Source organism: Megascapheus bottae, chromosome 7 (genome assembly GCF_031878675.1).
Source record: "Megascapheus bottae isolate mThoBot1 chromosome 7, mThoBot2.hap1, whole genome shotgun sequence".
NCBI lineage: Eukaryota > Metazoa > Chordata > Mammalia > Rodentia > Geomyidae > Megascapheus > Megascapheus bottae.
Genome location: NC_143515.1, coordinates 47,228,994 through 47,253,686, shown reverse-complemented (window position 1 = coordinate 47,253,686; position 24,693 = coordinate 47,228,994). Strand labels below are relative to the sequence as shown.

Genomic DNA, 24,693 nt, shown 5'->3' with positions numbered 1-24,693 from the left:
TTCAAGTCTATTAAAAATTTCTTGAGCTGAACACATACTCATACTAATTTTCTTACTATTATTTTAGGAAATTGCAAAGATACAAAATATGTAAGTGTAAGGTTTCAAAACAATTTGTTAAATACTTATGAAAGAGAGAAAAAAACCTCAGAGATACTTCTATTCGTAATATAAAGGTTAATTATTAAAAAGGAAAAGGGCTGGGAGTATGGCCTAGTGTTGGAGTGCTTGCCTAGCATGCACGGTGCTCTGGATTCAATTCCTCAGTACTGTATATACGGAAAAAAAGCCGGAAGTGGTGCTGTGGTTCAAATGGTAGAGTGCTGGCCTTGAGGAAAGCCCAAGAACAGTGCTCAGGGCCTGAGTTCAAGCACCAGGACTGGCAAAAAAACCCACAAAAAAAACCTGGAGGTGATGCTGGGGTTCAAGTAGTAAAGCATGAGACTTAAGAAAGCTGAAGGACTTTGCCCAGGACTGGCCAAAAAAAAAAAAAAAAAAAGACAGAAAGGAAGAAAGAAATCTAAGCCCTGTAGAAGAAAACAAGCCAATACCCTTTTCAATGGGAGCATACCTATGCATATTTCAAAATACTATTACTACTACTAATAATTGCTAAGTAGAAAAGCTTCCACGAGAGGGCCAGGAGTTTGGTTAGATTCATCGGTACCATTTACAGAGAAAGGTGCCAGAAGTGGTGCTATAGCTCAAGTGGTACAGCTCTAACCTTGAGAAAGCCCAAGGACAGTGCTCAGGCCCTGAGCCCTGAGTTCAAGGCCCAGGACTGGAAAAAAGAAAAAGAAAAGCTTCCACTAGAAACTACAAAGGAAGGGAGGTGGGGGAACTCTGCAGTTTTTCTATTTAAAATTTATGTTTCCGTATATAAGTTTGACTGCAAAACCCCTCTGTACATCACCATTAAAACAATACAGAATTTTTTTTTTTTTTTTTTGCCGGTCCTGGGCTTGAGCTCAGGGCCTGAGCACTGTCCTTGGACTTTCTCAAGGTTAGAGCTCTACCACTTGAGCCTCAGCACCACCTTCAGGCTTTTTTTTCTATGTATGTGGTACCGAGGAATCGAACCTGGGTCTTCATGCATGCTAGGCAAGCACTTTAACCACTAGGCCAAACTCCTGGCCCCAACAATACAGAATTTTTAAAAAAAGATTTCCTAACTACATTTATGGCAGAATTTTCAAAATGTACATTGAGAGAGAACTACAAGTAATTTCTTTCAGTTGAAAATTTAAAAATACTAAATGATTATGAAAGAAAACCAACCTAGACATTTCAAGTTCCCCATCACCACAACGCTGGAGTTTGATGAGCTCAGGCTGGAGGAAGGAGTCCAACAGAAAGAAAGCAAAAGACACTTCTGCAGAAGAAGGAACGTGCCACTGGATTCCCAGATTCCACAAGTCTCCTGGTTTACCCCAGTCCTAGAAATGAGAAGTACTTGTTCAACAAATTGAGAAGTTGAAGAAATTTTTTTTTCAAAATATAGAAGTCTTAACAGGAAATGTATACCCTAAATATGTAAAAATATGCAAAAGGTTGTCAATGAAAATATTGCCTCCTTAAAGAGCTACCTAATATGCATAGTGACAGTATGTTTATATGAGGCTAGATAAATTAGCAATGAAACTGTATGAAATGATATAAATGAAACAGTGCACACCTGTTTCATGTACAACTAGAGAAGAAAATCAGCCAGGTGGTGGCACTGCTGAGGCACAACTATAGTTCAAGACTAACAGTTTGAGTAGGGGGAGAAAAGGAGCTAGAGTTCTGGCTCAGTGTAAGTTTTAGACAGCACAAGATTAATACACTCCAGTAAAAGTTGTTGTCCTCCCCAACTCATTTCCCTATCAGCCCCCCACCCCATCTCAACTACCCACACTCCAACTTAGTATCTTATGCTTTTGCTCATTGGCTGGCATTATATCACCTTAGAAGGGCCTTCAAACTCTCCAATAAAACCCTCAAGGCTGGCATTCTACCACTTTGAGCACAGCTCTACTTCCAGTTTTTAGGTGGCTCGTTGGAGGTAAAGTCTCATGGATTTTCCTTGCTTAAACTAGTTTTGACCTGTGATCCTCAGATCTCAACCTCCTGAATAGCTAGCATTACAGATGTTAATAACCAGCACCCATTCCCCCCCAGCAATCCACTGTAAAATAAGGAAATGATATGCTTACACATAATGACAGAAACAAAACCCATACTAAAAGTCACTTAGAAAAAAGAATCCAATATAGCTTTGAATCCTTAATATTGAAAATGCTTGCCTTGATAGGAAAGTATGTAGGAGGCTTGTCAAAGCCACCTGGCACACTGCAGTATTCTGTAGGGTAGATAAGTGTAGTAGAACGAAGAAGATGATGCAAAAGGTTGCAAGACAAAGTGTAACCCTGTTTACAAGTTAAATGCAGGGTTCTCTGCAAAATCTTTACAAGCTGTTCCCTATAAAGAAGCAACTTCTTCCCATCCACTCGAGTAATCTAAAAAGAAGGAAAATTTGTTAAGCCTATTTTAAGTTCCAATAAAGTGTCTAGAACAATGTTTCTCAAAGTGATTTTAACTTGTTCTAAAATTGTCTATCCTAATAGTTAAAAATTCTTTTAAAAAAATCATACACATTTTCTGACCTTTGGTTTTCAGGTACCATCCTTTTCAACAGGGTGTTCTCTCTATCTCTTTCCCTCTCTCCCTTCCTCCCCTTCCTTCCCTCTTGCCCTCTTTTTCCCCCCTTCTCCCTTGTTAAAAAAATAAAATTTGCTTAAATTTCTAAACTATCTCATAGAGGAAACTGAGGCTTGACCAATGGCCAAATTTTAATGCAAAAGAAAAGGATTCCAAGGTCAAGTAGGTTGACAAACATACAGTAATAATTTCCATACTCCTCTGAACAAAGAGTATGAAACATCTGTACTTTCTGAAATAATATCAAGAATTTCTAAGAACTCTGGAATGTGCATTGCTTAAAAAAAAAACAATTTATCATAACTAATCTCTTTTTTGTTGTTGTTGTTTGTTGTAGGACTTGAACTCTGGGCCTGAGCACTGTCATTGAGCTCTTCAACTCAAGGCTAATGCTCTACCACTTGAACCACAGCACCACTTCTGATGCTCTGGTGATTAACTGGAGATGAGTCTCACGGATTTTAGTGCTGATCCTCAAATCTCAGTCTCCTGAGTAGCTAGGATTACTGGCATGAGCCACCAGCATCCAGACTATAAAGAACTAATCTCTTATACCAAGTTATTATTTTCATACTTTTTCTTCCAAAATTTCCAATACCTCAGACAAAAGCTGAAGATTCCATAGTAACTCCTTGTCTAATTCTTCTTCATTCAACACATCATCATCTAAACATGGCAAAATAGTATTAGGGAGAAAATGCATACATGTAACCAAATATGTCATTTAAAGATAGCGCTAGCTAGAATTTCTATTTCAGAAAATTTCTTTCAGAGACTTTTCTTCTTCATGAATGTAAGCCCTTTTCAAACAGAGGTGAAAACTCTATCTTCAAGAAAATAAACTTAACAATCAAGACTTCTCCCCTTCACCTCATAAAGCAGTCTAGGACTGGGATCATTCCCTGAACTCTTTTGATCAAAGGCCAGTGTTTTACCACTCTGAGCCATAGTGTTGCTTCTGGTTTTCTGGTGGTTAATTGGAGATAACAGTCCCATAAGCATTCCTGAGGTAGCTGGCTTTGAACTGTAATCCTCTGGCGGGAGCCATCAGCACCTGGCATAATTCATATTCTTAAAAATAATTTGAGCCGGGTACGGTAGCTCACGCCTATAATCCTAGCTACTCAGGAGGCTGAGACCTTAATATCAAGGTTCAAAGACAGCCCAGGCACAAAAGGACCTGAGACTCTTATCTCGAATTAACCACTAAAAAACCAGAAGTGGGGCCTGGCTCAAGAGTAGGGCTGTAGCCTTGAGCTGAAGAGCTCAGGGACAGTGTCCAGGCCAAGTTCAAACCCCTCATGACCTACAAAATAAAATAAAATAAATAAAAATAATAATAATAACTTGAGGTTGGGAACATGGCTTATTGGATAGAGTGCTTTCCTAGCATGCATGAAGCCCTAGGTTCAATTCCTCATACCACATACACAGAAAAGGCCAGAGGTGGTTGATGGGTGCTGTGGCTCAAGTGACAGAGTGCTAGTCTTGAGCAAAACAAGCTCAAGGAAAATGCCAAAACCCTGAGTTCAAGTCCCAGGACAGGCAAAAAAAAAAAAAAAAAAAACCTGATAGTTGGATGAAAGTATTAAATTCTTTTTATGCTGAAAATGGGACTTCCAACTCAGCACCCTGTCCTCTGATTTCTTTCTCATAGCTGATAATCTACAACTTGAGCCACACTTCCTTTCTAAAATTTTGCTGGTTAACTGAAGGTGAAACTCATGGATTGTTCTACCTAGGCTGGCTTTGAACTGAAGTCTCCTAGATCTCAACCTTGAGAAGCTAGGATTATAGGATGAGCCACACTGATGCCCAGCATAAAGTACAATTTGTAAACTACTGACAACCTGATGAGACATGGGACATACCAGACAGGAAGCACTGAATTCCTCACAAATTACAAAACTGAAAAACTGCACAGCTTGAGGCATGTGTTGTCACGGAGAAGCAAAGAAAAAAGTATTCTTGGGGCCAAGAGGATGGCCTAGTAGTAAGAGTGCTTGCCTAGCATACAGGAAGCCCTGGGTTCAATTCCTCAGTACCACATACACAGAAAAAGCCAGAAGTGATACTGTGGCTCAAAAGGTAGAGTGCTAGCCTTGAGAAAGCCCAAGGACAGTACCCAGGCCTGAGTTCAAGCCCTAGGGCTGTTCCCCTCCCAATCCCCCCAGAAAGTATTCTTAATTAAAATTGTAAAGATAGAATAGAGAATTAATGACTTACTCATTGTAAGCTGAGTTATAGCACTGCAGCAGTGGGGAACAAATAACTTCAAAGACTCTTCAGGGCAGCACTGAAAGCGTATTGGCATAAGTAAGTTCTCTGAAAGGTAAACATTTAACACAAAATACACAGTAGCACTATTTTTAGTGCTACTAAAAATAGTAAGGGCTGTAAGCACCTTCTGAAAGAACATTTTAAGCATATTTTAAGTATAGTAAGTACTTCTGAAAAAATAAATTGAATACACTTGGTTGTTCAGTAATAAATGTATCAGTCAAAAAAAAACTCATACCACTCTGGCAAGATTAGGAAAAAAGGAAGAGTTATGGGTCAGATATCAGAGAGATCCTGCCTCAAATATTAATAATAAACTCACCTTTACAGCAGCTCGGCACATGTCTGCCACCATACGGCCTGCAACTCTTGTTTCAAATATATGGGAAACAGAAAAATTAAAAACCTTCTGAAGGGCCACCTGTTAGAATAAGTAAGAAAAAAGCATTTTTAATCAACATTTTTCAGAAAATTAAACATCTTGTGGAAAATAAAGGAAATGGTAAATATACTCCAGCAATCTAAGAAATAGCCAAGTAGCAAGTTTTTAGCAGCCAAATTTTAATAAGAATTTGATTAATAATGGTACAGTGAGTTCTAAGAACAACTTGTAGATGATTGCTACCTGAACAAAATATTTGAGATAGCAAGATTTTACTTTCTATAAAAACCTACGTACAACATTACAGCCAATGGAAGTAAATTCAGAGAATTTTCTGGACTATAAACTCTGTAAGTCTTCCCGATAACTATCAACTACAAATATCAACCCCTATTCTAAAGAACCTAAAGCAGCCTAATTAATTTTACAATCACATCACAGAATTTTAAGTATCTAGAAAAAGAAATGAGTTCTTAAACTAAGAATAATGCTGTAAATTGTTAACATTTTTGTTAAAAAATCATTTGTATTCTTTTCATTATACTCAAACTATTTCATGCAACTCTAAAGGTAACACTATACATACTAAGTATTAGTCAAATGCTTTATAAGGCAACTCTAATCTACCATGAAACTAGATAGTATTTCTTCTTGTTTGACTGTTTTCTCCCTTTTGGCAGTTGATTATTAACATCAGGGCCTGTGTTTGGTAGCCTCTGCTTGTCTCTACTATCTCAGTCTTGTCCCCAGTCTGATCTACCTAGTATGGTACAAAGAATTCCCAAAGCTTTTCTCCTAATTAGATTTAATTATAAATTACATCTACTATATATTAAAAATTATATATAATTGTAAATTATATCTCTATATAAAGAATGTGTGTCAGTCAATATTGGGCATGTGGCAGAGGCTTCTAATTCTAGCACTCTGAATGAATGAATGAATGGTAAGTTCAAAGCCAGCCTGGACTATACAATCAATTGCAGATGAGCAATCTAAACAGTGAGGACCTGTCTTATTTTTTTTTTGCCAGTCCTGGGCTTGAGCTCAGGGCCTGAGCGCTGTCCTTGGACTTTCTCAAGGCTAGAGCTCTACCACTTGAGCCTCAGCACCACTTCCGGCTTTTTTCTATATATGTGGTACCAAGGAATTGAACCTGGGTCTTCGTGCATGCTAGGCAAGCACTTTAATCACTAGGCCAAACTCCCGGCCTGTCTTGTTTTTTTTTGAAAAAAAAAAAAAAAAAAAAAAAAGCTGGCTCATGCCTGCAATCCTAGCTACTCAGTTGAGATCTGAAGATCTCTATTCAAAGCCAGTCCTGGCACTAAAGTCCATGAGACTCTTATCTCCAATTAACCACTAGAAAACTGGTGGCGTTGAGCTGTAGAGCTCAGGGACAGCACCCAGGCCCAGAGTTCAAGCCCTATGACTGACATCCCCTGTACCCCCACCTCAAAAAAAGGTAACAGAAGCTCGGCTTTAAAATATCAATCTATAAGGCCAGAGGATAACTTTACAGCAATTCTCTCTTACCATAAATATTTCCTTGGAACACTGCGTGAGGATTGTACTAAACGTAGAGGACAGTCCTAACTCAACCAAACTCTCCAAGTGAGTCATTTTCTCCGTTTCTGTCTCTTCTCTTGTTTGTTCCAATGTGCTGCTTTCTATAAGACCGAAGCATCTAAATAATGCAAACAAAACATTTTGCCAACTAATAATTAGGCCTTTGGGATCATGATTATTCATACTACTACTTATTTGAATATGGTTCACATACTAACGTTTTTAACATTGTTTTTGCCAGTCCTAGGGCTTGAACTCAGGGCCTGAGCACTGTCCTTGGGATTTCTAAAGGATAGAGCTCTGGCACTTGAGCCAGAGCACCACTTCTGTTTTTTTCTATGTATGTGGTACTGAGGAATCAAACCCAGGTTTTCATGCATGCTAGGCAAGCACTCTACCATTAGGCCAAACTCCCACCATCACATATTAACATTTTTAACTTCCTAAGTGGCATCCTTAGCTAGGACCTAAATAAAGGTTATAATGCAAAGAAAAACTGTTTCTTAGAACAGGTTAAGTATGTTTATGAATATCAGAGAGGTCTAGATTATCAGCTTACCTGTCCATAAACTGTAAGACAAAATCCTCAAATTCAGCTGTGGCTGAACAAAGTTCTCTTTCCACCTATAACATCCCAAAGTGAAGAAAATTACTAATAAGGTTTTACTGTCTTCTGAACTAAGAAAATCAATTATGGCCTAGCAAATAGAGCTAATACTAAATTATCATACTGGGTATTATAATATAATACAACAATAATATATAAAAATTCATAACTCATTTACTACTTTCTGAAAACCAAATTAAGTCTTTAACATGTTTCACATGAGCCAAAACATAAGCAGCCAAATTTATTATAAATTCTAGTTTTCAAACTGTTACTTTATACATGAAGGATAGTACAGCATTACTTGATATCCAAATGACACAAATGAAGTACCAATATAAGTAAAGGAAATATATGGGGAAATTTTCCCCTTAGGGGACATTTAACAATATGAAAGGTGAAAAAGTAGGCCCTTAGAAGCAAAGCATATCATTACATATCCTACAGTGGAAGAGCAACCTTCCACAACAAAGCATTAACTAGTTCAAAATGTCAAGAGTGCCAGGCGTGGTGGCTAGGTGAACACTGTACCACTAGGCTGAGCTCCCGGCCCAGAAAAGTTTATTTCTAACATGACAAAACACTTAAAAGTGACAGAACTGAAACTGAAGCATAACTCTCGGTGATAACTATTAAATGGCCTACTTAAAAAAACTCATTTACAATGCTATACAGCCTACCTGACATCAATGGGGGCCTAACTCATATATATATGTATACACACACACACAGTACTAATCAGAACTCAGCACTTTGGTAACACAAAAAAGCCTTACTTCTGTGAGGTCATTTCTTTCTTGTAATACACATGAACAATCTACTAAAGGCACCAGAGTAGAAAATGTTGCTATAAACTGGAATGTGATCTATAGAAAGATACAAAACAGTTTTTGACATTAATTATAAAATTCTAGTTCAATATAAATACACCATAAGCTAAGAACCCAAATAAATTCTTGAGGTAAATTCCCCCATAATCTTTCATGATATTTTTCACCTAGAATTAAGGTTCCTACCAACTAACTAACCATTAGTATAGGTTATAATGAAGTAAGGAGGTCAAGACTGGCTATAGCCATATTGGCCACAGGGTAGATGGCAGGGTCTGATAGCTAGTCTTCATGGTGGGGAAGGTGAAGCCATCACCTCTCAGGTGAGGGGAATGCCTGAATCCCAGAGAGAAGGGGAAGTGCCTGGGTGATAGGCTACTAAATCTGTCAGTCCATTGCCTGGGACTGGGAATTTCCTGTGCCCCTGTCGCCTGACCTTACTCTGTTTAGGGCTAGACCAGCAAAGGCACCATTACACACCATACTACATATCTCTGACTTTGTATCCTGTTTCTTGGCTCTTCTGTCACCATGGTGTCCCAATTCAGCTCTCCATTGTAGGTAAATTGCCTTATTGGTGTTGTTCTTTCCTCTCTGGTCTGTTTCCTAATTGTGTTAAGTATATTTGCAGGCTGCTGGTGTTTGAAACAGGAGCCCACCAATGCAATCACTGGTCGTTTAATAAAAACTCCAAGATTCAACCTCTCAAAATGTGGCTTCTCTATTTTCTCATGACTGGATATATAATTGATTTAAGGCATATTTTACCTTACAACAATACATTTAATTTTGTTATTGGGTGTAGCACTGTGTTTTCCGATTTTCTGTCAATCAGAACTTTTTCTCTCTTCTAAAAATGCAACATTAAGGGTAAATAGAAAATGCTAATGTAGAGAACTCAGAAAAAAAATTCAGGAAAAAGGGAAGATGGGCAACGTGATCAAGCTAGAATTTCTAGACTATATAAGGAGATGATGATTTATGTCTTTTATATTATATAACTTTGGGGGGAGTTTTGGATTTTTGTGAAGCAAGGCCTCATTATATAACCGTGGCTGGCTTAGAAGTTGTGATGTCCTCCTTCCTCTGTTGACTGCTGGGATGACAGGTATAAATGCCTAGCTTCCCTACCACTGTGTCATCAATGTAGATGAAAAGAAAGATTAAGTGACCCCACACTGTGGTTTTAAACATATCTATTTCATAAAAATAGCAAATCCATGAACTTAAACACACTATAATTTAGCACATATATAGGTAATGAAAAATTTTAAGACATTATAGAAATTGTACATACAAATCTAAATTTAGACATGTTTACATATAGTGTTATATTATCATGTTCTAAAGAGTATCCATGTACACAATATTAAATATAAAGAAAACTATCAGTGTGCTCACCATGCATTTACTAAAGTCATTTGGATCCACCCCAGGCAATGCTCTCATCAACAGAGGTAGCATGTGTGTTGGACCTTCAGGAAACCATCTGCTCCCTGATACCAAACTTCTGGCTACTCCAATTACACAATTTAAAGTGGCTGTGAGCTGGTGAGGTTCTGTTAATGTCTCTAATGCAGGATATGTTCTACAGTGTAAAAACAGAATTTTAAAACATGATATAAACTGCAATTTGACTTTAAAGTATAGTGAGCAGAATATTGAGGAGTTTTAGAATTATCAGAAAAAAAATATATATGCACAGGTTACTACATACTTTCCCAATCTTTTTTTTTTGGGGGGGGGGTCAGTCATGGGGCTTGAACTCTGGGGGTCTGGGTGCTGTCCCTAAAGGAAGAGAGCAGAAGAAAGGAAGCGAGTGGGAAAAGGAGAAAAAGTAAAACACAGGGAAGAAGGGAGGGTAGGAGGAAGAAAGAGGAGGAGGGAAAGAAGAAGGGAGGGGAAAAAAAAAATCATATACCAGCTGGCTGTGGTAGCTCATGCCTGGAATCCTAGCTACTCAGGAGGCTGAGATCTGAGGATGGCAGTTCAAAGCCAGCCCGGGCACTAAGTCCATGAGACTCTTAACTCCAATTAACCACCAGAAAACTAGAAGTGGTGCTGTGGCTCAAGAGGTAGGGTGGTAGCCTTGAGCTGAAGAGCTCAGGGACAATGCCCAGGCCCAGAGTTCCAGTCCCACCACTGATCAAAACAAAACAACAACAACAAAAACAATCATACATTAGTGGCTCAAGCCCACAATCCTAGCTACTGAGGGGCGGGGATCACAGTCTGAAGCAACTCAAAAGACTCTATAATCAGTTAAAAAACAAAAAAACCCAAGGCTGCTCAAACACTAGTCAAGTAAGCAAACAGATTAAACAAGTGAGAGGCTGTAAATTCAAATTCTCAATTTTAGACAGCATGTACCTACCATATACAAGACTTTGAGTTTGATTCTCAGCAACATACACACACCTCTTATCCTTAAAATGTATTCTTCATTTTCTTTTCTGTTTTAGATATTGAGTGTAAATTCAAACTTCACAGTTACTCCTTGAGTCACATCTCTAATCTTTTTCACTTTCCTTGCTTTCTAAGAAGGGTCTTAATTTTATTTTATTTTTTTTATCAGTCATGTAGCTTGAACTCTGGGCCTGGCCACTGTCCCTGAGATCTTCAGCTCAAGGCTAGCACTCTACCTCTTGAGAAACTGCACCACTTCTGGTTTTCTGGTGCTAAATTGGAGATAAGAGTCTCAGTTCCTTTTGTGCCCGGTGCCCAGGCTGGCTTTGAATCTTGATCCTCAGATCTCAGCCTCCTGAGTAGCTAAGATTACAGGTGTGAGCCACCATACCCAACTAAGATGTTTTATTCTTTGTAGTTTTGCTATGCAGATCTTTGTATTTATAAACTGTTAAAAAAATTTCTTTTGAGTGAAATTACAGGAGTCCTGAAGGTCTGTTGAAAAATTGGAACCTACTTTTTGTTCCTATATGCCAGGCCTGGCTTTGAATCTCGATCCTCAGATCTCAACCTCCTAAGGAGCTAGGATTACAGGCGTAAACCACTAGGGCCCAGCCCACACCCAGCTTATTGATACCTGTTCTACATACAAGGCAAGTAAATGAGACAAGATTTGTATTATAAAAGGAATATACCTATAGTTACATAAAACAAAAATAATAAAATTCTTTTCAAGGACCAGAAGCATGCTTGCCTAGCATACATGAAGCCCTAGATTCACATACACAGAGAAAGCCAGAAATGGTGCTGTGGCTCAAGTGGAAGAGCACTAACACTGAGAAAGCCCAATGACAGTGCTCAGGCTCTGAGTTCAAGCCCCAGGACTGGCAAAAAAAAAAAAAAAAAAACTTGGGGTGGCGGGAGGAAAATGAAGACAAAAACGAGAAAGGGTATCAATGTTTGTGAAGTAATGCATCTTCTATCTGGCAAATATAATGTAACTCTTCTATTAATTACAATGAAAAATTGATTTGAAAAAAATCTTTTCTACATTATTAATTCTTATCATACTATATGTATTTTTTTAGGGGAGGGGAGAGGGTGGTCTTGGGGCTTGAACTCTGTGCCTAGGTACTGCCCCTAAAATACTTTTGCTCAAGAATGGTGCTCTATCACTTGAGTCAAGCACCAATTTCAGCTTTTACTGTGTAATTTACTGGAGATAATAGTCTCAGACTTTCCTGCCCAGATTGGCTTTGAACCACAATCCTCAGATCTCAGCTTCCTGAGTAGCAAGGATTACAGGCCTGAACCACTGGCACCCAACTTTAGTGTATTTTGGTGAAAACGCACAGGAAAAGAAACAGGCAGAATAAGAGAGATCAAATAAGGTTCAGTCAGCTGTGGCTGAGACTTCACAAAACAAGTAAAGCTATACTTACCTTTCTAGCACAGGGGGTATTACCAGCTCAGGTCTCATGAGTGCAAGATTCTGCAGAGCTTGAGCTGCTTCTAGACTACCAGTTTTGCTAAACATAGCCAAGAGAACAGGCTGAATAATACATTGTACAAAGTCTGTAACATCTTGATCAGTAAGTTTATGGCTATCAGGCACAGGAGTTAACCAAGAGGGCTTCTTGTATCTTTCACGATGTAATCTTCTAACAACACTGTTTGGCAATCTCTGAAGTAGTTTCATTAACTTGTTCTGGGGATATAGGAACAAAAAGTAGGTTAAATTTCCCAACAAAACTTAAGGACTCCTGTCATTTCACTCAAAAGAGATTTTTTTTTTAACATCTTGTAAATACAAAGATCTGTATAGCAAAACTACAAAGAATAAAACATCTTAGTTGGGCATGGTGGCTCACACCTGTAATCTTAGCTACTCAGGAGGCTGAGATCTGAGGATCAAGATTCAAAGCCAGCCTGGGCACCGGGCACAAAAGGACCTGACACTCTTATTTCCAATTAACCTCCAGCAAACAGGAAGTAGGGCTTGGCTAAATGGTAGGGAGGTGCTCCAGGACTGCACTCAGGCCAAGTTCAAGCCTCATGGCCCACAAAAAAAAAAAAAAAATCCCCCAAACAAACAAAAAAATTATTGATAAAATAAACATGTGTTTTAAATTCCAAGGTTTGGGGATATTTGTTTTTTTTTTTTTTTCTTTTTGCCAGTCCTGGGCTTGAGCTCAAGGCTGAGCACTGTCCTTGGACTTTCTCAAAGCTAGAGCTCTACCACTTGAGTCTCAGCACCACTTCTGACTTTTTTCTATGTATGTAGTACCAAGGAATAGAACTCAGGTCTTTGTGCCTGCTCCGCAAGCACTCTACTGCTAGGCAAGCACTCTACCACTAGGCAAACTCCCAGCCTAAGGATGTCTGTTTCTTGATACAATGTCTCAGTATATCATCTAAAATGGTCTTATAATCCTCTTCCCACTGCTTTCCAGGTACTTGAATCACAGAACTACAACACCACATTCTAGTTTTGGGGGTTTTCCACCACATTCTGGAGCCTGAACTCAGAACCTGGGGACTATTCCTGAGCCTTGCATTCTACCACTTGAGTTGGACTATTTCTGAGCTTTGTACTCTACCACTCGAGTCATCCCTCAACTTCCAGTTTTTTGGTAGTTAATTGGAGATAAGAGTTCCCTGCCAGGGCTGATTTCAAACTGTGATCCTCAGATCTCAGCCTCTTGAGTAGCTAGGATTACTGATGTGAACCTGTAAATTCCATCTTTAAAAGTTTCTAGCATCATATAAAATTTCCATTACATGAAAAGCCACTTCAGTCAGGCAATTAAAAAACAAAATAAAGGGCTGGGAGTGTAGCCTAGTAGTAAAGTGCTTGCCTAGCATGCACGAAGCCCTGAGTTCAAATCTGCATACCACATACACATAAAAAGTCACGTAACAGCTCAAGTGGTAGTGCACTAGCCTTGCATAGAAAGGCTCAACGACAGTGTCCAGACCCTGAATTCAAGCCTCAGGACTGTCAAAAAAATAGTAAGAAGAAAAAAAAAAAAACACCTGACATAAAATAGAAAAGATCGTATTTGTGTCAGTTACTGGTTTTGTTGACAAATATGCATTTTGGAAGTTAGTAAGTGGTAACAATTTATTTCTGAATGTTTCATAAATATAGCAACTTGAGTCTATTTCATAAATGAAGTAACTTAACCGGGTGGTGGCTCACGCCTGTGATCCTAGCTACTCAGGAAGCTGAGATCTGAGGATCAAGGTTCAAAGCCAGCTGAGGCACAAAAGGACTGGAGATTCCATCTAGCCTACAGAAATGAGAAGTGGGGCCTGGCTCAAGAGTAGGGCAGTAGCCTAGCCTTGAGGTGAAGAGATGAAAGACAACACCCAGGCCCAGGGGCAGGGTGGTAGCCTTGAGCTAAAGAACTCAGAGACAGGGCCCAGGCCAAGCTCAAGCCTCTTGGTCTAATACATAAATACATAGATAGATAGATAGATAGATAGATAGATAGATAGATAGATAGATAGATTAATAAATTAAGTAAGTAAGTAACTTGAGTCTAGACATATATGAAAGATAATAAATGTTATTATATAGCACATATTAAGTAGTCAATGACTGCAGTTTTAAATTTTCAAATAGTACAGTAGAAATGAACCTACTTACCAGCCAGCGCCCATTATTTGAAGGATGATAAAAAGATGTGATGCTGTTAAACAAGCCAGCTAAGTGTTTTTGCACTAGCTTACTTGGTCCACCCTGTCCAAATAATAGAAGAATATCAGTGCCCATAACATACTATAAAAATAAAGCTGTCAACAGGCCAACTCCGTAAGTCAATCTCTAATTGATTTCTTCTTCATCCTGCTGACAAAAACCAACTCTACCTCTAAGTAAGAGTCAAAAGGATCCAATGAATTTTATGAAAAATCAATTTAAAACATTCTAATAAGGTAAGAGCAAAATGGGCCAGGGGCATAGCCTAGTGGTAGAGTGCTCTCCTAGCATGCATGAAGCTCTGGATTGGATTCCTAGGAACCACATACATATACAGAAAAAGCCAGAAGTGGCACTGTGGCTCAAGTGGCAGAGTGCTAGGATTGAGCAAAAAGCCCTGAATTCAAGGCCCAGAACTAGGGAGAAAAAAAAAAGAGCAACTTGGGCTGGGTGTTTGGCCCTAGTGCTAGGAGTGCTTGCCTAGCACACACAAAGACCTAGGTTCAATTCTTTGGTATCATGTACATATAAAAGGCCAGAAATGGTGCTATGGCTCAAGGGTAGAGCTCTAGCCTTGTGAAAGCCCAAGGATGGTGTTCAAACCCTAAGATGAACAAAACAAAAACAAAAACAAAAAAAACTTACTTAGCGCTATAAAACTAACAAAACACTTTTCACCTTAGGAAAGATGCATATAAAACTGTTCTGAAACTAAATAATATGGATACTAAAATTTATCACTATCATTCTAAAAGTGGTAATAGAATGCATATGAAACATTCCTTAAGTCAAGTTACTTTATCAGTGTACGGAATGAGGGGAAATGCACATAAACACATTCAGATATGTTATGATTAGTTCTAAATATTTAAAATGATCGTATCTGGCCATATTTGGATTCAATATATTTTTTATTTTTGAATAAAATGCCCAAAACAAACATCAAACATCACAGAAGCAAAGTCTAGCTTCAATATAAAAACTATGACTTGCCCTTAAAATCCCCTATTTCTTCATAAAAAGATAAATATCAAGATAAATTAGGAAAATGTCTTCCTGATAAAATAAAACCTATGAGCATTTTTCTCAATCTGGTAACTAGAAAAGTCTAACTACTTAAAGATACCATACAAATTCCACAAGAAAATAGCCCAAAATTAGAAATTCTGACATAATCTCTTAGAGACTGGGAAAAAAACATTTTCTATTGAAATGGCAAAAGAAGGGGAGCATGAATTTCTTGCTATACAGGCATAATAATCCTTCTTTTGCACAGAAACAATAGCAAACACAGAAACACAGAGTAATAATTCAAGGAGCACTACTGAAGCAATACAATAGTAAGCAAAATTTTTATGATTGTTCTAATACTATATTTCAATATGAAAGATGAAATCTAAAATTGTATTTCTGTCTTTTCTTTTTTTTTTTTTGTCAGTCCTGGGCTTGACCTTGGGGCCTGAGCACTGTCCTTGGACTTTCTCAAAGCCAGAGCTTTACCACTTGAGCCTCAGCACCACTTCTGGCTTGGAATCAAACCCTGGTCTTCATGCCTGCTAGGCAAGCACTCTACCACTAGGCCAAACTCCCAGCCCTGTCTTTTCTTTAAGATAACTACAAATCAATCTTTAGTATTTTTCCCCTCACTAAGAACACTGTTAAAATGTGTTGCCAGACAGCAGTGGCTCATGCCTGTAATCCTAGCTACTCAGGAGGCTGAGATATGAGGATGGCAGTTCAAAGCCAACTAGAAGTGGTGCTGCGGTTCAAGTGGTAGAGCACTAGCCTTGAACTAAGAGCTCAAGGACAATAACCAGGCCCAGAGTTCAAACCCCATGACCGACAAAAAGAAACTTTGAGTTTAACATTTTATGTGATCACTAACAATAAGCAAGCAAATGCAGCAATGATTTCCACTAGACACTGTTGACAATTATATAATTTGTGGGTAGGGACAGGAGGGTAAAACTGGGTGAGGGAGGGGTGACACTGCCCCAAAAGAAATGTACTCATGCTGGCCCTGGTGGCTCATGCCTGTAATCTTAGCTACTCAGGAGGCTGAGACCTGAGGATCACAGTTCAAAGCCACCAGTCCCAGCAATAAGGTCAGTGAGACTCTTATCTGCAATTAACCATTAGAAAACCAGAAGTGGCACTGAAGCTCAAAGGGCAGGGCGGAAGCCTTGAGCTGAAAAACTCAGAGACAATGCTCAGGCTCAGAGGTAGGGTGGTAGCCTTGAGCTGAAGAGCTCAGGGACAGTACCCAGGCCAGAACGCAAGCCATATGACCAAAAAAAAAAAAGTACTCACCTGGCTTTCCCTTGGTACATAAATCTTTATATATAATAACACTACAGAAATTTTTTTTTAAAATAAAGCAAAACAAAAACAAAAAAAAACACATTTCCTACATGAGAAAAAGAAATGTTTCTGTCTATTCTGCTTCTGCCTACTTTCACACTTCTACATTAAAATAAGGCCATTCTAAAACTTTCAGTAAATACTATAAAAAAAAGTTTCTGACAAGATACAGGACCCAGAGTTTAAAAAAAAATATTATGGCCGGGAGTTTGGCCTAGTGGTTAAAGTGCTTGCCTAGCATGCATGAAGACCCGGGTTCGATTCCTCGGTACCACATATATAGAAAAAAGACGGAAGTGGTGCTGAGGCTCAAGTGGTAGAGCTCTAGCCTTGAGAAAGTCCAAGGACAGTGCTCAGGCCCTGAGCTCAAGCCCAGGACTGGCAAAAAAAAAAAAAAAAATATTATTAGCTACAAAAAAAAGAATTGCATAAGCCAAGCTATGAATGCAATGTATCTTGATCAATGTTACCCCTCCCATCATTCCCCCACTACACCCTGAGTTTCAATTGTTTGTTTTCTAGACTGTAAAAAATGTTGGACTTATCAAATACTTCAATATTCCAAATCCTGTTTTTTTAAGCTTCATCAGTAAGAGAGATTATGACTACATTCTGGATTTACTTAACATGACCATGATACATCAGAAAAAATCGAAAAGTTTTAAAATGCTCATGGCTCTGGAGTCAACCTTCGGAATACCACACCCCTGAAATTTTGCTTTTGCCAGTCCTGGGGCTTTAACACAGGGCCTGAGCACTGTCCTTGGGCTTTCTCTCTCAAGGCTACTTCTTGAGAGGTACCTACCTCTCTACCTACCCCTTCAGCCACAGTACCATTTCAGGCTTTTTCCTATGTATGTGGCACTGAGGAATTGAACCCAAGTCTTGTGCATGCTAGGCAAGTACTCTACCACTAGGTCACACTTCTGGCTCGAAAAAAATTTTTTGTAGGATTAAAAAGACAACTAACAGGGCTGGGAGTTTGGCCTAGTGGTAGAGTGCTTGCCTAGCATGCATGAAGACCCGGGTTCAATTCCTTGGTACCACATGCATAGAAAAAGCCAGAAATGGTGCTGTGGCTCAAGTGGCAGAGTGCTAGCCTTGAGGAAAAAGCCAAAGGACAGTGCTCAGGCCCTGAGTTCAATCCCCAGAACTGCCCCCCCCCCAAGAAAACTAACCTGGAATTAGATTTCTGTAGTTAGAACAAAATAGAAGTTAATTATATAAAGTAAATATAATTTATTACAAACCATCATGGCAGTAATCCATATCACAGCATGTCCTATATCATAAGCATTTGTTAAAAATCTTGGGACTAACACCTGACTGCTTCCCACTGGTAGGTTCAGGCTTCTCAGAATTCTTGTAAATATCTATGACAAGAAAAAAGTAAGTAAAAGTAAGAACAAACTTACAAGAATCAAAATCTTTAAAGAACCTACTGTTTTATATTAGTTATTGATTATATTCTCATTATATCATGGATGTTTTGATATGAATACAAACATTAACAGATACATTGCATGATTCTCTGAAACCACAGGTATATTGACATGCATCAACTGTCCAAGGACCAAAAAATTTGATATAGTCAAACATAAAAAGGCAAAATATATATGCTGCAGTTAAATATGAATTTTTTTTTTTTGGTCAGTCCTGGGCTTGGGTTCAGGGCCTGAGCACTGTCATTGGACTTTCTCAAGGCTAGCACTCTACCACTTGAGCCTCAGCACCACTTACAGCTTTTTGCTATGTATATGGTACCGAGGAATCGAACCTGGGTCTTCATGCATGCTAGGCAAGCCCTCTACCACTAGGCCAAACTCCTGGCCCAAATACGAATTTTTTTATACCCCTTTCTGACTTCCTAAACATATTTTCTTATGTTGCAATTCCATCCCAAACAGTATTAAATCTAGTATCCTCTAACAGATTGAGTCCTCTGTAAAATGTTTAATGTTGATTTGATTTTTACTTCTAAGAATTTGTATTCTATGCAATCACTTAACAGTTGTGTTTTAAGATAATTAACTTTATATATTAAATCTAAAATTACGGACGGGCCTAAATGTGGGGAAAAAAAAGTTACTTTCCCTCCCAATTAGTTTTAATAGGCAACAACAGAGAAAAAGAGCTTCCTGTGTGATTATATTGCAGGTGAAATAATACCAAAGATATATGCGCCTAGACACAGTTCTAGCTTTATTTAGGAACATGAATACTGACATCTCTAGAAAGTGTGCAACACTCTAATAAGCAAATATAATACAAAAAATTGGAAGGCATTAATGCATGACACCTTTAGTAACATACTTAGTACTTTCTAAATTTCCCACTAGGAAACAAAGTTCATATCATACAAAAAGCAAAAAACTACCCAAAACAATGATCATCTATATGTCCAAATATTCATAATTACCTTTGGTACATATGGGTCCCAATCAATGTACCCTATATTATCTGTAGCCAATCGAGCAAAGAGATTTACTAGTTGCTGAAAGCAAACAAAAAAAGAAAGTAAATAAACAGTTTATAAATATCACAGTCACACTCTCTTTTCTTGTTCAGGTATTCTTAAGGCAAAGTCTCCATGTACAGTAGAGGCTAGCTTGGACCTATATAGATCTGAATGGCCTCATACTGCTTCATCTGCCCAAGTGCTAGGATTATAGATGTGAACCACCAAATCTAGTTCCTCATTTGTTAATTTCAGAAATCATTAGCACAACTTATATAGCTATGTCTTAGAATTTAAGACCTCCAATTCATTACCCAACTAAAATCAATTGCAAATGAAATGCTTTCGAAAGAAATATAACGGGGCTGGGAATGTGGCTTAGTGGTAGAGTGCTTGCCTAGCATGCATGAAGCCCTGGGTTCAATTCTTTAGTACCACAGAAATGGAAATGGCTAGCCTTGAGCAAAAGAAGCTCAGGGACAGTGCTCAGGCCCTGAATTCAAGTCCTAGGACTGGCAAAAATAAGAAGGAAAAAAAAAAATGTGGTGTCAGGCCCTGGTGGCAACCGCCTGCATTTCTGCATTTCTAACACTCAGGAGGCTGAGGCCAAGCGACTAATCTAAAAGAACCAGCAAAAAGCAGGACTGGAGACATAGCTAAGGAAAAAGGGGAGACATCAAGTTCAAATCTATCGATAGGTAGGTAGGTAGGTAGATACAATAGATAGATAGATACAATTGCAATTAGGAAAATAATAGAAGGGAATAGACGTGGTACGAGTAGTTGTGAATGCAAGTACAGAAATGTTACCATGAAACGCTCCCCACCCCCTAATAACTACTGTATACTTTTAAAAAGTACAGGATGAACAAAATGGGATACTTACCCCCTCCCACTGTGGGAGATTTTGCACTGAAACCCAAAGGCCAATTAATTCATCAAACCAAAGTCTGAAGGGGGAAAAAAATGTTATGAATATCAAGTGATTACAGACAGCAGTTTAAAGCCAGGTATCCTTTGTACTTTTAAAAATCTATTATTTTTACTGATACCTACAGAACTTAGAAAAAATAATGCTGCAAGTTATAAACTTAATGGCACAAAATGTATTCCTTAAATACAATCTTTTTTCTAATTTATTAATGATATACAATGTGGCTTCATCTATTAAATTTCCACTCATTAATATCAAGAACAACTATGTGAAACTTGCCCCTCCTGGTTTCTTGCCTTTCTGCTTTTACCTTTAATGTTTCCCTGTAACTACTTGCTCATCTTCCCTTTTTCTCTCACTATATTATTTAAAACGCTTATTCTTTCTATTCTTGATTTTTTTTTTTTTTTTTTGCCAGTCCTGCAACTCAGGGCCTGGGCACTGTCCTTGAGCTTTCTCAAAGCTAGCACTCTACCACTTGAGCCACAGCACCACTCATGGTTTTTCCTGTGTATGTGGTGCCAAGGAATGGAACTTAGGGCTTTGTGCATGCTAGGCAAACACTCTACCACTAGGCCAACATTCTACCATGAGGCCACAGTCCTGCCCTATTTTGTATTTTTAAAATTGTACTTTTATTATCTTTAAGTAGTTGTACAATGGGGTTACCATTTAACAAGTCAGTTTGTAAGTACAATGCACATGGATTGATTTAACCTCTTTCACCATTCTCTTTTTTTTTTTTTGGGGGGGGGGGGTGGTCCTGGAGCTTGAACTCAAGGCCTGAGCACTATCCTTGGGCTTTCTCAAGGTAAGAGCTCTACTATTTGAGCCACAGCACCAGTTCTGTCTTTTTCTATGTATATGGTACCTAGGAATCAAACCTGGGACTTTGTGCATGCTAAGCAAGCACTCTACCACTAGGACAAGCCCCCCACCCCCCTTTTATCATTCTCTCTGATCCCTCCCCAAACTCATTCTCTTTGGCTAAATGGGAATTTTCCTCTTTTGATTTACAACTTTACCCTTTAAGTATAATAAATACAATGGATGAGTCAATAGGCTTTTTTAGGTTGTTTTACAAGATTGTGTGTGTAGCTGGCACTGGTAGCTCACACATCTAATCCTGACTACTCAAGAAATTGATCTAAGTATCAGTTCAAAGACATCCCAGGCAGGAATCGAATCCAGGGCTTCATGCACGCTAGGCAAGCACTCTACCACTAGGCCATGCTCCCGGCCCTGAGCCTTTGTCTTGAGCAAGAGATCAGGAACAGAGCCTAGGGCCTGAGTTCAGGCCCCATAACTAACAACAATAATTATATTTCATATTCTGTTCTAGAACTTGCCAAATGTGTATATACTTACTTAAAACCTTTATGATGAAGTTGTGGAGGAAGGGAGGTAGGAAGAAATATTTCAAAATAAGTGATGGCCTTTTGCATTGTTACATCAAAAGGGCACATTAAAGGTCGCCATTCTTCTAGCATTTCTGCTGTTGCATCTGCTGGAAAATATCTAATAGAAAAAAAAGATTTTCAAGTATCAGATTATTGCATTAAAAATTCTATAGCATCAATCAGTATCTGATTGAAAAAAAGGGGGAAAGAAAATGTCAAGGACTCTGCTATTGTGCTTGGCCTATCATGTATAAGGCCCTGGGTTCATTTCCAAGTACTGAAAAAGGAGGAAAAGGGAAATAAGACTTTATAGATAGATCACACACACTAAAAGTGTTGAATAAGCCCACAATAAATACATTTATAAAACTCAGTGCCCATGCCAGAGTTCTAGCCCCCGACTGACAAAAATAAATAAAATAATCAGCCATACTTGGTATAGTTTCTTATCTAAGAGTTGCAAAAAATGCTATGAAGCTGATAATAATCAACTGAAAATAAAAGTTACCTAATACAGATGACATTGATCAAGAAGCATTGTACTCATAAATTGACATGCTGAAGTTGTACAGTTACTTTAAGAAGTTTTAAAAACTGAACCAGATGCCAGTGCTTCACACTTGTGGTTCACACCTGTAATCTTAGCTACTTAGGAGGCTGTGATGTGAGGATAAGCCAGGGGAAAGTCCATTTGACTCTTATCTCCAGATGACCACCAAAAAATCCAGATGTATAGCTGTGGCTCAGGTGGTAGAGCACCAGCCTTGAGTGAAAAAGCAAAGGGGAAAAAGTCTCATACATAAGAATCCAGTCAATCTAAGAAGTAATCAGAGCCAAGCATGAGAGCTTTAGCCCAGGCATCTCTGGCCATCATGTACAGTCAGTGGAACAGACAGTCCTCCCATACAGTACAGAGACCAGACAAGATGATTTACTTTTGTAGGCTCGAATATTCTGTAATTCTATGAAAATGGCAAGGAGCATCCCTAGGGTAGACATTTAGAAACCTAAAATATGTTCAAGAAAGCATAAGGCTGAAGACTACAAACATATCATTATTTATAAGCATTTTAAGAGATTTAAAATAAAATTAAGAAATTTAGCTGGAAATCTGGGCTTTTCCCAAAGAAAAATGGAAAATCCCATTAAATGTACTTAAAATTTTGACATATACAATAAATGTATCATTGATTCTACTATATTACCATAAACTTATAATAATTTAAATCATACCTCACTCCATATAAAAAATAAAATTTCATTTTTAATAATACATATACTGAGTACACCATTCATTGTATGTCAGGTCCTTGTTTAAAACATTAACTATAAAGGTGGGTTACTCAAGAGGCTGAGATCAAGAATCCCAGTTCAAAGCCAGCCCAAAGTCAGCCCCAGCTTTAAAGAACTTGAGACTCGTAATCTCCAATTAATCACTAAACAATGGGAAGTAGAGCCTGTGGCTCAAGGGGTAGGGTAGTAGCCTAGAGCTGAAGAGCTCAGGGACAATGCCCAGGTCCAGGGGTAGGGTGGTAGCCTTGAGCTGAAGCACTCAGGGTCAGCACCGGCCCAGAGTTCAAGCCCCAAGACACAAAAAAACAAAACAAAACCAAAACATTAACTATAAGACTATGTTCACCTTTTAAAAAAAGTTTTCCTTGAATTATTTAAGAACCAGTAAGTTCTTCGATAACAAGCTGGCAATGAGAAAAACAGACCAAATGGGTAGAATGACTGCCTACCACAAAACAACACTGTTCACTGGAGATGACCTGTGACGCAGAATAGGTCTTAAGCTTCTTATGAATAGCCTAATAACAATGAAAAAAAAGTTTGAACACAAATGGTGCTATGGCTCAAGTGGTAGAGCACTAGCCTTGAGCTGAAGAGCTCAGGGACAGAGCCCAGGCCCAGAGTTCAAGTTCCACAACCAACAAAAAGAAATTTTTTAATATTCAATATGCCTTTTATTCATCTTTAATTAATAGAATATGGAATATTGTAAGCTAATTATTCTACCATGGGAGAAAATGGTAAAAATATTTATAAACGACCACTTTTTTGTTACTACTTACTTTAGTACCATATCGAGAATGTTTATTTTAAAAAATATCTTTTATATGAATAACAATACTCGAAGAAAATCTTTCAGAAAAAAATGATCCTATGTAAAGCGTGGTATTCTTACTAAGTACCTGATTTAATTTTTCTAAATTAAAAATATGAAAATCTTAGTTCAAGAGCTAGAAAAGATATGTTGTGTTCAAGGACTACCTATCAGGATGTCAAAGACTACTTATACCTTTAATTTCCTCTTCAAAGCATACTAAAGATGGGGGAAGGCTTTACAAAGTGAGACAACTACTTACGGTCGGCAGCTTTTCACGAGTGTTTTGAGAACATTTTCTACAGAACTGGAGGGGAAAAAGCCATTTAATAAATTAGACTAAAGAACTTCATGAATACATCTAATTGTACTGATACATATACATATATATCTAAGATATATGCTGATACATTCAGTTATTACATGTTTACATGTCACAACTAATCCTCCTTTAATGTAACAGAACTGTAAGCATTAACTACCTAGTCGCCTCAATGTATTTTTTTCTCTGCTCTCAATTTATTCATTCTCTGCTATGAACAAGAGAGAAGAAAACATTATAATGGAAAGAGGACAACTCATTTTTAATCTTTACCAACTAGGCAGTAATGACCATACTTATAATCAAGTATGCTTGGTGTCTGAAAACTTGAAGTCATAATTTTTATTACAGTTCTTTTACAACATCAAAATAAAAAGCAGAAGACATAACAAAATCTGGTTTGCTTCTATCAGCAAATTCCAGAAATAAATTTTCATAATCAACTAATGAGAATTCTATAACTCTCCAAGGCACCAATTATCAAAAAGAACAACCAACTCTTTGACCAGCTACTTACAAAGTTTGTGAAACATATAATCCAAAATAATCCAACATGTTGGTGCCTCAAGTGAATAAAAGATACCAATGCACAAATATACATATAAATTTTAATTAAAAAGCCATAGATACTTGTTTA

At 38.1% G+C, this 24,693-nt stretch overlaps 1 protein-coding gene across 2 annotated transcripts in view; it reads right to left on the bottom strand.

The window, feature by feature from the left end:
- Window positions 1–24,693, bottom strand: part of Psme4 (proteasome activator subunit 4) — a 99,179-nt gene that overhangs the window by 51,316 nt on the left and 23,170 nt on the right. For both annotated transcript variants that reach the window (XM_090336925.1, XM_090336926.1), the window contains 16 exons: window positions 23,997–24,041; window positions 21,596–21,745; window positions 20,180–20,243; window positions 19,255–19,329; window positions 18,086–18,208; window positions 14,424–14,516; window positions 12,214–12,479; window positions 9,767–9,953; window positions 8,312–8,401; window positions 7,488–7,552; window positions 6,896–7,046; window positions 5,303–5,401; window positions 4,927–4,996; window positions 3,299–3,366; window positions 2,286–2,498; window positions 1,279–1,436 (listed from right to left, as the gene is read on the bottom strand). In XM_090336925.1, the coding sequence (XP_090193051.1) occupies window positions 1,279–1,436; window positions 2,286–2,498; window positions 3,299–3,366; window positions 4,927–4,996; window positions 5,303–5,401; window positions 6,896–7,046; window positions 7,488–7,552; window positions 8,312–8,401; window positions 9,767–9,953; window positions 12,214–12,479; window positions 14,424–14,516; window positions 18,086–18,208; window positions 19,255–19,329; window positions 20,180–20,243; window positions 21,596–21,745; window positions 23,997–24,041 (1,917 nt within the window). The remainder of the gene's footprint in view (window positions 1–1,278; window positions 1,437–2,285; window positions 2,499–3,298; window positions 3,367–4,926; window positions 4,997–5,302; window positions 5,402–6,895; window positions 7,047–7,487; window positions 7,553–8,311; window positions 8,402–9,766; window positions 9,954–12,213; window positions 12,480–14,423; window positions 14,517–18,085; window positions 18,209–19,254; window positions 19,330–20,179; window positions 20,244–21,595; window positions 21,746–23,996; window positions 24,042–24,693) is intronic.